This window comes from Myiozetetes cayanensis, unplaced genomic scaffold (assembly GCF_022539395.1).
Source record: "Myiozetetes cayanensis isolate MyiCay16 unplaced genomic scaffold, myiCay2020 scf182, whole genome shotgun sequence".
In the NCBI taxonomy this organism is placed as follows: domain Eukaryota; kingdom Metazoa; phylum Chordata; class Aves; order Passeriformes; family Tyrannidae; genus Myiozetetes; species Myiozetetes cayanensis.
Genome location: NW_026087392.1, coordinates 1 through 12,635, shown reverse-complemented (window position 1 = coordinate 12,635; position 12,635 = coordinate 1). Strand labels below are relative to the sequence as shown.

The window sequence follows — 12,635 nt, the reverse complement described above, 5'->3', positions numbered from 1 at the left end:
CCCAATCCTGGTTATCCCAGAAAAGAGCAGGAAGCAAAGGAAAAGTTCATTCCTGGGCAGATACTCCACCGGATTCCGGGGAAAAAACCTCGGGAATGTCACAGGGGTTGGATTGGGAATCCAACGGAAAGAGCCCGGAGCCATTCCCGACCTCTGGAATTGGGAATGACTCTCCTGCCTCATTTGGAATTCCCATGGATAGATGGGATGGAAGTGTCTGTCAATCCCAAGCTCTGGAATTGCTCAGGGCTCAGTTTGAATTCCCATGGGATGGATGGAGGGGCTGGAATTGCTCAGGGCTCAGTTTGAATTCCCATGGGATGGATGGAGGGGCTGGAATTGCTCAGGGCTCTCCCAGGCTCTGGAATTGCTCAGGGCTCAGTTTGAATTCCCATGGGATGGAGGGGCTGGAATTGCTCAGGGCTCAGTTTCCATTCCCATGGGATGGATGGAGGGGCTGGAATTGCTCAGGGCTCAGTTTCCATTCCCATGGGATGGATGGAGGGGCTGGAATCGCTCAGGGCTCAGTTTGAATTCCCATGGGATGGATGGAGGGGCTGGAATTGCTCAGGGCTCAGTTTGAATTCCCATGGGATGGATGGAGGGGCTGGAATTGCTCAGGGCTCAGTTTCCATTCCCATGGGATGGATGGAGGGGCTGGAATTGCTCAGGGCTCTCCCAGGCTCTGGAATTGCTCAGGGCTCAGTTTCCATTCCCATGGGATGGATGGAGGGGCTGGAATTGCTCAGGGCTCAGTTTGAATTCCCATGGGATGGATGGAGGGGCTGGAATTGCTCAGGGCTCAGTTTGAATTCCCATGGGATGGATGGAGGGGCTGGAATTGCTCAGGGCTCAGTTTGAATTCCCGTGGGATGGATGGAGGGCTGGAATTGCTCAGGGCTCTCCCAGGCTCTGGAATTGCTCAGGGCTCAGTTTGAATTCCCATGGGATGGATGGAGGGGCTGGAATTGCTCAGGGCTCAGTTTGAATTCCCATGGGATGGATGGAGGGGCTGGAATTGCTCAGGGCTCAGTTTCCATTCCCATGGGATGGATGGAGGGGCTGGAATCGCTCAGGGCTCAGTTTGAATTCCCATGGGATGGATGGAGGGGCTGGAATTGCTCAGGGCTCAGTTTGAATTCCCATGGGATGGATGGAGGGGCTGGAATTGCTCAGGGCTCAGTTTGAATTCCCATGGGATGGATGGAGGGGCTGGAATTGCTCAGGGCTCTCCCAGGCTCTGGAATTGCTCAGGGCTCATTTTCCATTCCCATGGGATGGATGGAGGGGCTGGAATTGCTCAGGGCTCAGTTTCCATTCCCATGGGATGGATGGAGGGGCTGGAATTGCTCAGGGCTCAGTTTGAATTCCCATGGGATGGATGGAGGGGCTGGAATTGCTCAGGGCTCAGTTTCCATTCCCATGGGATGGATGGAGGGGCTGGAATTGCTCAGGGCTCAGTCTGAATTCCCGTGGGATGGATGGAGGGGCTGGAACTGTGGGCTCTGTTCCATTCCAGTGGATCCTTGGGAAGCATTGGGCTGGAATTGTGGGCTCTGTTCCATTCCAGTGGATCCTTGGGAAGCATTGGGCTGGAATTGTGGGCTCTGTTCCATTCCAGTGGATCCTTGGGAAGCATTGGGCTGGAATTGTGGGCTCTGTTCCATTCCAGTGGATCCTTGGGAAGCATTGGGCTGGAATTGTGGGCTCTGTTCCATTCCAATGGATCCTTGGGAAGCATTGGGCTGGAATTGTGGGCTCTGTTCCATTCCAGTGGATCCTTGGGAAGCATTGGGCTGGAATTGTGGGCTCTGTTCCATTCCAGTGGATCCTTGGGAATCGTGTGCTCGTGCTGAGATCCCTGCTTTTCCCTTGCATTCCCAGTGAACGGCGTGCCGTGGCCTCAGGAGTCGGGCCGGCGGAACAGCCACACCTTCAGCTGCCGGATGCTGATCCGGCCCCCGGACGAGGCGGGCTCGGAGAACCAGGAATTGCGGCAGCGCTACGAGGTGATGCAGTGCTTCACCGTGTCCCAGCCCAGGGCATTCCGCGAGGAGGGGGAAGGTACGGATCCCTGGGATACACGGATACCCGGATACGGGGATACGGGGATAGAGGGGTACTGGGATACTGGGATACAGGGATACTGGGATACAGGGATACAGGGATACGGGGATTCTGTTATAGAGGGATACAGGGATACAGGGATACTGGGATACAGGGATACAGGGATACGGGGATGGGATACAGGGATACAGGGATACTGGAATGGGATACAGGGATACAGGGATACGGGGATGGGATACAGGGATACAGGGATACTGGGATACAGGGATACAGGGATACTGGGATGGGATACAGGGATACGGGGATACTGGGATACAGGGATACAGGGATACTGGGATGGGATACAGGGATACAGGGATGGGATACAGGGATACTGGGATAAAGGGATACGGGGATACGGGGATACAGGGATACAGGGATACAGGGATACGGGGATACAGGGATATAGGGATGGGATGGGATACAGGGATATAGGGATGGGACACAGGGATACAGGGATAGGGATACAGGGATACGGGGATACTGGGATATAGGGATGGGATGGGATACAGGGATATAGGGATGGGATACAGGGATGGGATACAGGGATGGGATACAGGGATACGGGGATGGGATACAGGGATACAGGGATGGGATACAGGGATACAGGGATGGGATACAGGGATGGGATGGGATACAGGGATGGGATGGGATACAGGGATGGGATTGCCTGGGAATGGAGGGGATGGGGTGTGATGGGGTAGGAAGGGATGGGATGGGATGGGATGGGATACAGGGATGGGATGGGATGGGATGGGATGGGATGGGATACAGGGATGGGATACAGGGATGGGATGGGGTAGGATGGGATACAGGGATGGGATGGGATGGGGTGGGATGGGAGCAGGATGGGATGGGATGGGACGGGATGGGGTGGGATGGGATGGGATGGGATACAGGGATGGGATGGGATGGGATACAGGGATGGGATGGGATGGGGTGGAACCTGGATGGGATCCAAGATTCCGGAGGCTTGGGATGGGAATGCGGGATAAGGGAATCCAGAGGTTTGGGATCAGGGATGTGGTGGAACCTGGAGGGGCTCTGGGAATCCAGAAGCTTGGGATGGGATGGGATGGGATGGGATGGGATGGGATGGGAATGTGGAGGAGCCTGGATGGGATCTGGGAATCCAGAGGTTTGGGATGGGATGGGATGGGATGGGATTGCCTGGGAATGGAGGGGATGGGATGGGATGGGGTAGGAAGGGATGGGATGGGATGGAATGGGATGGGATGGGATTGGAATGCCGGAGCACAGGGATGGGATGGCAGTGCAGGAAGGGAACAGGGATGGGGATGGAACTGCAGGAGCATCCCCATCCCCCCATCCCTGCTGGGACTGGGAATTCCTTCCCTGAGGAATAAACGAGGGGGGAATTCTGACGCCAAATCCCCTTTTTCCGGGGGGCTTTTAATCCCGAATTTATTCCCAGATCCCAAGGGGGAAGCTCCACAATCGATTCCTCCCAGCCCCAATTTTTCGGGAGCGGAGGCAGATCCCGTATTTCATTTCCCTCAGGGGGGAAAAAAAACCCCACTTCCAGGGGAAGGGAAGGGATAATGGAATGAATCAGAGGGAAATTCGGGATTCCCAATGGGAATTTTTTTCCCCTTCTCTCTCTCCCAGATTTCCAGTCGTGCCTGATCTGCATCGCCAGGCGCCTGCCCCGCCCCCCGGCCGTGGCCCCTCCGGAATCCTTCGTCACCAAGCAGGACACCACGGGTACTTCCCGGGAATCCTCGGCATCTTCCACCCGGGAATGGTGGGAAAAGGGATCCAGGAGGTCCTCCCCGAGTGGGGGAGTTCCCACTCCCTGATCCCACAGGCCTTGGGTTCCAGGGGGTGATGGATGGGTGGGGGGGAGGGAAAGATGGGAATGATCCAGTTCTGGGATGGGTTGGGGTGGGAAAGGACCTTAAGGATCATCCCGTTCCAATCCCGCTATCCCAGGGGATCCAGCCCGGCCTGGGACACTCCAGGGATCCAGGGGCAGCCACAGCTTCCCTGGGAATTCCAGCCTTCCCCATCTCCCCTTTCCCAGTGGGAAGCCATTCCCTGTGTCCTGCCATTCCAGGCCCTGATCCCAAATCCCTCTCCAGCTCTCCTGGAGCCCCTGCAGGCTCTGGAAGGGACTCCCAGCTCTCCCTGGATCCTTCCCTGCTCCAGCCTGGCCATTCCCAGCTCTCCCAGCCTGGATCCAGAGCCTGACATTGGATCCATGCCCAGCCCAACTCCTCTCTGGGAAGGAGTTCCGGGAACAAGGGGGGGTTCCCTGGGAATCTCGGCACTCAGGGAAGGGTCTCCCTTCCCCTTTCCCGCCTTTGCCCTGGCCCAGATTCCATAACCGAGCCCTCCCCGCGCTCTCCCCGTGCCAGGGAAGATCATCTCCATCGACACGAGCTCTCTGCGCGCCGCGGGCCGCACGGGCTGGGAGGACCTGGTGCGGAAATGCATTTACGCCTTCTTCCAGCCCCAGGGCAGGGAGCCCTCCTACGCCAAGCAGCTCTTCCAGGAAGGTAACGGCATCCTCTGGAATTCCAGCATGGAACGTTCCCACCCTGGGGTGCATGGGAAGCTCCCAAGGTGGGAGGTTCCCCAGGGTTTTTCCATGTGGGATAACACGGCCCCAAAGGGGGGGGGGATGGGGATCAGGGATTGGGTTTTCCAGGGGGTTATGAGGGGATTTATCCCAGGTTTTCCCTGTGGGATGACACATCCCCAAGGGGGGGGATGTTGTGGGATCAGGGATTGGGTTTTCCAGGGGGTTATGAGGGGATTTATCCCAGGTTTTCCCTGTGGGATAACACATCCCAAGGGGATGTTGTGGGATCAGGGATTGGGTTTTCCAGGAATTTGGGAGGTGTGGAAGGAGGGGATTTATTCCCTGTGGGATAACACATCCCAAGGGGGTGTTGTGGGATCAGGAATTGGGTTTTCCAGAGGGGATTTATCCTGGGTTTTCCCTGTGGGATAACACATCCCCAAGGGGAGGGTTTTGTGGGATCAGGGATTGGTTTTCCAGAGGGGATTTATTCCAGGTTTTCCCTGTGGGATAACACGGCCCCAAGTTGTGGGATCAGGGATTGGTCTTTCCAGAGGGTATTTATCCCAGGTTTTCCCTGTGGGATAACACATCCCAAGGGGATGTTGTGGGATCAGGGATTGGGTTTTCCAGGGGGGAGTTGGGAGGTGTGGAAGGAGGGGATTTATTCCCTGTGGGATAACACATCCCAAGGGGGTGTTGTGGGATCAGGGATTGGTCTTTCCAGAGGGTATTTATCCCAGGTTTTCCCTGTGGGATAACACATCCCAAGGGGATGTTGTGGGATCAGGAATTGGGTTTTCCAGGGGGTTATGAGGGGATTTATCCCAGGTTTTCCCTGTGGGATAAAATCGCCCAAAGGGGAGGGTTTTGTGGGATCAGGGATTGGGTTTTCCAGAGGGGATTTATTCCGGGTTTTCCCTGTGGGATAACATGGCCCAAGGGAGCGTTGAAGGATCAGGGATTGGTTTTCCAGGGTGGGGTTGGGAAGTGTGGAAGGAGGGGATTTATTCCAGGTTTTCCCTGTGGGATAACACATCCCAAGGGTGGGGGGGATGTTGTGGGATCAGGGATTGGGTTTTCCAAGGGGGAGTAGGGAGGTGTGGAAGGAGGGGATTTATTCCCTGTGGGATAACACATCCCAAGGGGGTGTTGTGGGATCAGGGATTGGGTTTTCCAGGGGGTTATGAGGGGATTTATCCCAGGTTTTCCCTGTGGGATAACACATCCCGAGGGGGTGTTGTGGGATCAGGAATTGGGTTTTCCAGGGGGTTATGAGGGGATTTATCCCAGGTTTTCCCTGTGGGATAACACATCCCAAGGGGGTGTTGTGGGATCAGGGATTGGTCTTTCCAGAGGGGATTTATTCCAGGTTTTCCCTGTAGGACAACACAGCCCAAGGGGGTGTTGTGGGATCAGGGATTGGGTTTTCCAGGGGGGAGTTGGGAGGTGTGGAAGGATGGGATTTATTCCCTGTGGGATAACACATCCCAAGGCAGGGGGTTTTGGGATTGGGTTTTCCAGGGGGTTATGAGGTGATTTATCCCTGGTTTTCCCTGTGGGATAACACGGCCCCAAGTTGTGGGATCAGGGATTGGGTTTTCCAGAGGGGATTTATTCCAGGTTTTCCTTGTGGGATGACACATCCCAAGGGGGTGTTGTGGGATCAGGGATTGGGTTTTCCAGGGAGTTTTGGGGGGAGGTGTGGAAGGAGGGGATTTATTCCGGGTTTTCCCTGTGCCTTTCCTTGGATGCTGATGGGAACTCCCAGATCCCAGAGGTCTTTTCCAACCTTAATGATTCCCAGGATTTCGGGTCACAACCCCTCGAACTCTTCCCGTGGAGCAGGAAATTCCTGGGAATGCTGGGGAGATGGGGAGGGGCAGAACATCAGCCCGTTGGCTGCCAGGGGTTTTTGGGAAGAGCCAGGCTGTGGGAATCCATCCCCTGGGAATGTCTGTGATGCTGTGGGATCAGGCCCAGCTCCTGATCATCCCAGGGATGAGATTTGGGATTTTGGTGTCCCCCCAGTGGTGACTTTGGATTGCCCTGTTGAGGTTGTGTTGGGGTGGAAAATTGGCTCCCAGAGGTTTTTGGGAAGAACCAGACTGTGGGAATCCATCCCCTGGGAATGTCTGTGGTGCTGTGGGATCAGACCCAGCTCCTGACCATCCCAGAGATGAGATTTGGGATTTTGGAGTCCCCCCAGTGGTGACTTTGGATTGCCCTGGATATCCATGGAGAGGGTGTGCAGGGGTGGTAAGTTGGCTCCCAGAGGTTTTTGGGAAGAACCAGACTGTGGGAATCCATCCCCTGGGAATGTCTGTGGTGCTGTGGGATCAGACCCAGCTCCTGACCATCCCAGGGATGAGATTTGGGATTTTGGAGTCCCCCCAGTGGTGACTTTGGATTGTTCTGGATATCCATGGAGAGGCTGTGCAGGGCTGGTAAATTGGCTCCCAGAGGTTTTTGGGAAGAGCCAGGCTGTGGGAATCCATCCCCTGGGAATGTCTGTGGTGCTGTGGGGTCAGACCCTGATCCTGATCATCCCAGGGGTGCTATTTTGGGGTTTTTGTGGGTTCTCTGGGGATTGCACTGGACATCCAGGAAATGTTCCAGAGGGGTGGTAAATTGGCTCCCAGAGGTTTTTGGGAAGAACCAGGCTGCGGGAATCCATCCCCTGGGAATGTCTGTGTTGCTGAGGGGTCAAACCCCGATGCCAGGGGTGTTATTTTGGGATTTTGGTGTCCCTGAAGTGATGACAGGGATTGCTCTGCACATCAGAACATCAGCCCATTGGCTCCCAGAGGTTTTTGGGAAGAGCCAGGCTGTGGGAATCAATCCCAAGGGAATGTCTGTGGTGCTGAGGGGTCAGCCCCCGATGCCAGGGGTGCTATTTTGGGGTGTTTTTGGTCCCTCCCCCCCAGTGATGACAGGGATTGCTCTGCACATCAGAACATCAGCCCGTTGGCTCCCAGAGGTTTTTGGGAAGAGCCAGGCTGTGGGAATCCATGTCAGGGGAAGGTTTGTGGTGCTGTGGGATCAGACCCAGATCCTGACCATCCCAGGGATGAGATTTGGGATTTTGGTGTCCCCCCAGTGGTGACTGAGGGTTGTTCTGGATATCCATGGAGAGGGTGTGCAGGGGTGGTAAATTGGCTCCCAGAGGTTTTTGGGAAGAGCCAGGCTGTGGGAATCAATCCCATGGGAAGGTTTGTGGTGCTGTGGGGTCAGACCCTGATCCTGATTATCCCAGGGGTGCTATTTTGGGATTTTGGTGTCCCCCCCAGTGGTGACTTGGGATTGCTCTGGACATCCATGGAGAGGGTGTGGAGGGTCAGAACATCAGCCCATTGGCTCCCAGAGGTTTTTGGGAAGAACCAGGCTGTGGGAATCAATCCCCTGGGAAGGTTTGTGGTGCTGTGGGGTCAGACCCTGATCCTGATTATCCCAGGGGTGCTGTTTTGGGATTTTTGTGGGTTCTCTGGGAATTGCACTGGACATCCAGGAAATGTCCTGGAGGGGTGGAAAATTGGCTCCCAGAGGTTTTTGGGAAGAGCCAGGCTGTGGGAATTCATCCCCTGGGAATGTCTGTGTTGCTGAGGGGTCAAACCCTGATCCTAGGGGTGCTATTTTGGGATTTTGGTGTCCCTGCAGTGCTGACAGGGATTGCTCTGCACATCAGAACATCAGCCTGTTGGCTCCCAGAGGTTTTTGGGAAGAGCCAGGCTGTGGGAATCCATCCCATGGGAATGTCTGTGGTGCTGTGGGGTCAGACCCTGATCCTGACCATCCCAGGGGTGCTATTTTGGGATTTTGGTGTCCCCCCAGTGGTGACTTGGGATTGCCCTGTTGAGGTTGTGTTGGGGTGGTAAATTGGCTCCCAGAGGTTTTTGGGAAGAGCCAGGCTGTGGGAATAAATCCCTGGGAATGGTTTGTGGTTCTGAGGGATCAGACCCAGCTCCTGATCATCCCAGAGAGGAGATTTGGGATTTTGGAGTCCCCCCAGTGGTGACTGAGGGTTGTTCTGGACATCCCTGAAATGTTCTGGAGGGGTGGAAAATTGGCTCCCAGAGGTTTTTGAGAAGAGCCAGGCTGTGGGAATCCATTCCAGGGGAAGGTTTGTGGTGCTGTGGGATCAGACCCAGATCCTGATCATCCCAGGGGTGCTATTTTGGGATTTTGGTGTCCCCCCAGTGCTGACTTCGGATTGCTCTGGATATCCATGGAGAGGGTGTGCAGGGCTGGTAAATTGGCTCCCAGAGGTTTTTGGGAAGAGCCAGGCTGTGGGAATCAATCCCCTGGGAAGGTTTGTGGTGCTGTGGGGTCAGACCCTGATCCTGACCATCCCAGGGGTGCTATTTTGGGGTGTTTTTGGTCCCCCCCCCAGTGATGACTGGGGATTGCTCTGCACATCAGAACATCAGCCTGTTGGCTCCCAGGGGTTTTTGGGAAGAGCCAGGCTGTGGGAATCAATCCCCTGGGAATGGTCTGTGGTGCTGTGGGATCAAACCCTGATCCTGATTATCCCAGGGGTGCTGTTTTGGGATTTTGGTGTCCCCCCAGTGGTGACTTTGGATTGCCCTGTTGAGATTGTGTTGGGGTGGAAAATTGGCTCCCAGAGGTTTTTTGGGAAGAACCAGGCTGTGGGAATCCATCCCCTGGGAATGTCTGTGATGCTGTGGGATCAGACCCAGCGCCTGATCATCCCAGAGATGAGATTTGGGATTTTGGAGTCCTCCCCAGTGGTGACTTTGGATTGTTCTGGACATCCAGGAAATGTCCTGGAGGGGTAGGAAATTGGCTCCCAGAGGTTTTTGGGAAGAGCCAGGCTGTGGGAATCCATCCCCTGGGAATGTCTGTGATGCTGTGGGGTCAAATCCTAATCCTGACCATCCCAGGGGTGAGATTTGGGATTTTGGTGTCCCTGCAGTGATGACAGGGATTGCTCTGCACATCAGAACATCAGCCCGTTGGCTCCCAGAGGTTTTTGGGAAGAGCCAGGCTGTGGGAATCCATCCCAGGGGAATGTCTGTGGTGCTGTGGGGTCAGACCTTGATCCTGACCATCCCATAGGTGAGATTTGGGATTTTGGTGTCCCCCCAGTGGTGACTTTGGATTGCCCTGTTGAGATTGTGTTGGGGTGGAAAATTGGCTCCCAGAGGTTTTTGGGAAGAGCCAGGCTGTGGGAATCAATCCCCTGGGAAGGTTTGTGGTGCTGTGGGGTCAGACCCTGATCCTGATCATCCCAGGGGTGCTATTTTGGGGTGTTTTTGGTCCCCCCCCCAGTGATGACAGGGATTGCTCTGCACATCAGAACATCAGCCCGTTGGCTCCCAGGGGTTTTTGGGAAGAGCCAGGCTGTGGGAATCAATCCCATGGGAAGGTTTGTGGTGCTGAGGGGTCAGACCCAGCTCCTGATCATCCCAGGGGTGCTATTTTGGGATTTTGGAGTCCCCCCAAGTGGTGAGTTTGGATTGCTCTGGATATCCATGGAGAGGGTGTGGAGGGTCAGAACATCAGCCCGTTGGCTCCCAGGGGTTTTTAGGAAGAGCCAGGCTGTGGGAATCAATCCCTGGGAAGGTTTGTGGTGCTGTGGGGTCAGACCCTGATCCTGATTATCCCAGGGGTGCTATTTTGGGGTGTTTTTGGTCCCTCCCCCAGTGATGACAGAGATTGCTCTGCACATCAGAACATCAGCCCATTGGCTCCCAGGGGTTTTTGGGAAGAGCCAGGCTGCAGGAATCCATCCCCTGGGAAGGTTTGTGGTGCTGTGGGGTCAGACTCTGATCCTGATCATCCCAGGGGTGCTATTTTGGGGTGTTTTTGGTCCCTCCCCCCCCCAGTGATGACCCGCGGCGCCGCCTTCAGCCCCTCGTACCGGTTCACGCTGAGCGATGGCACCGTGCTGAGCGCCCACACCAAGTGCAAGCTCTGCTACCCCTCCAGCCCCGAGCTGCAGCCCTTCATCATGGGCATCCACGTCATCGACAGGTACCTTCCCCTTCCCGCCTCTGGAATCGCCTCATCCCGGCTTTTCCTGCTCCGGAGGGACCCGTTGGGCTCCCAAACCCAAACCCCCACAACCTGAGCTCTGGAAGCCTTGGGAGACCCTCCCAGTACCCAGCTTTTCCCAAAATCCATCCTAAACCCGCCCTCCAGCTGCTCCCTCCGATCCCACACATGGATCTGTGTCCATCCTCTTCCCACTCCCGGGAATTTGTATCTGGCTCTCCAGCACCGCCCATCGGATTCCCAAATTCCCTCCCCTCTCCCTGAGCTCTGGAAGCCTTGGGAGACCCTCCCAGTGCCCAACTTTTCCCAAAATCCATCCTAAACCTGCCCTCCAGCTGCTCCCTCTGATCCTACACGGATCTGTGTCCATCCATTTCCCACTCCCGGGAATTTGTATCCGACTCTCTGGCACCGCCCGTCGGATTCCCAAACCCTCCCTCAGCCCCCCGAGCTGTGGAAGCCTTGGGAGACCATCTGGAGACCTTGGGAGCCCAACTTTTCCTAAATCCATCCTATACCCGCCCTCCAGCTGCTCCCTCCGATCCCACACATGGATCAGTGTCCATCCTCTTCCCACTCCCGGGAATTTGTATCCCACTCTCCGGCACCGCCCGTCGGATTCCCAAACTGCCCCCTCTCCCCCTGAGCTCTGGAAGCCTTGGGAGACCCTCCCAGTGCCCAACTTCTCCCAAAATCCATCCTAAACCCGCCCTCCAGCTGCTCCCTCCGATCCCACACATGGATCTGTGTCCATCCATTTCCCACTCCCGGGAATTTGTATCCGACTCTCCAGCACCACCCGTCGGATTCCCAAATTCCCTCCCCTCTCCCTGAGCTCTGGAAGCCTTGGGAGCCCAACTTTTCCTAAATCCATCCTAAACCCGCCCTCCAGCTGCTCCCTCCGATCCCACACATGGATCTGTGTCCGTCCTTTTCCCATTCCTGGGAATTTGTATCCCACTCTCCGGCACCGCCCGTCAGATTCCCAAATTCCCTCCCCTCTCCCTGAGCTCTGGAAGCCTTGGGAGACCCTCCCAGTGCCCAACTTTTCCCAAAATCCATCCTAAACCTGCCCTCCAGCTGCTCCCTCTGATCCTACATGGATCTGTGTCCGTCCTTTTCCCATTCCTGGGAATTTGTATCCGACTCTCCGGCACCGCCCATTGGATTCCCAAATTCCTCCCCTCTCCCTGAGCTCTGGAAGCCTTGGGAGACCCTCCCAGTGCCCAACTTTTCCCAAAATCCATCCTAAACCCGCCCTCCAGCTGCTCCCTCCAATCCCACATGGATTGGCATCTGTTCCTCCTCTTCCTGCCCCCCCTGGGAATTTGTATCCCACTCTCCCCGTTCCCTACGATGGGAAGAGGAGGATCCACCTGGAGCTGCTTTGGAACTGGGAGTGGGATCCCAGTGGGCAACCCGAGGCTGGGAGCAGCTTCCCAGCTCCTGCTTCTCCCTGGTTTTATTTTTAGCTCAGGGAAAAGAGGTTCCCATTCCCGGGGGTGGGGGGGGAATTATTTCAGGGAGGGGGGGATAATTTCAGGGAGGGGGGATTATTTCGAAGGAGGTGGATTATTTCAGGGAGGGAGGATTATTTTGAGGAGGGGGAATTATTTTGAGGAGGGGGAATTATTTCTGGGAGGGGGATTATTTCAGGGAGGGGGATTATTTTGGGGAGGGGGATTATTTCAGGGAGGGGGATTATTTCAGGGAGAGGGGGATTATTTCAGGGAGGGGGGATTATTTCGGGAGGGGGATTATTTTGGGGAGGGGCACAGGGAAGGGCGAGGATGTGTCTGTGGCTTCCCGGGAAGCTGGGAAAGGGGGCTGGGATGGGAGGAACGCCGCTGGCACGTGGGGGTTGATTTGATGAGCCACGTTTTTGGGAATCGCTGCCCAGGGATGGCTGCCGAGAGGACAGCCCGGAGCTCGGGAACGAATCCTCCCTGTCTCTCCTCGCAGGGATCAC

General features: G+C 55.7%; 1 protein-coding gene and 1 long non-coding RNA gene across 2 annotated transcripts in view; both read left to right on the top strand.

The window, feature by feature from the left end:
- NCOA1 (nuclear receptor coactivator 1) overlaps positions 1 to 11,165 on the top strand; it is a 58,712-nt gene extending 47,547 nt beyond the window's left edge. Inside the window, exons 7-10 of the mRNA XM_050313386.1 lie at positions 1,885 to 2,064; positions 3,736 to 3,831; positions 4,485 to 4,625; positions 10,498 to 11,165. Of these exons, the coding sequence (XP_050169343.1) occupies positions 1,885 to 2,064; positions 3,736 to 3,831; positions 4,485 to 4,625; positions 10,498 to 10,742 (662 nt within the window). The 3' untranslated portion in view covers positions 10,743 to 11,165. The remainder of the gene's footprint in view (positions 1 to 1,884; positions 2,065 to 3,735; positions 3,832 to 4,484; positions 4,626 to 10,497) is intronic.
- LOC126638990 (uncharacterized) lies at positions 7,234 to 10,291 on the top strand. The gene is made up of 3 exons (XR_007628732.1): positions 7,234 to 8,017; positions 8,917 to 8,960; positions 10,235 to 10,291. It is a non-coding gene; the product is annotated as an uncharacterized LOC126638990 (long non-coding RNA).
- Positions 11,166 to 12,635: the final 1,470 nt, after the last annotated feature.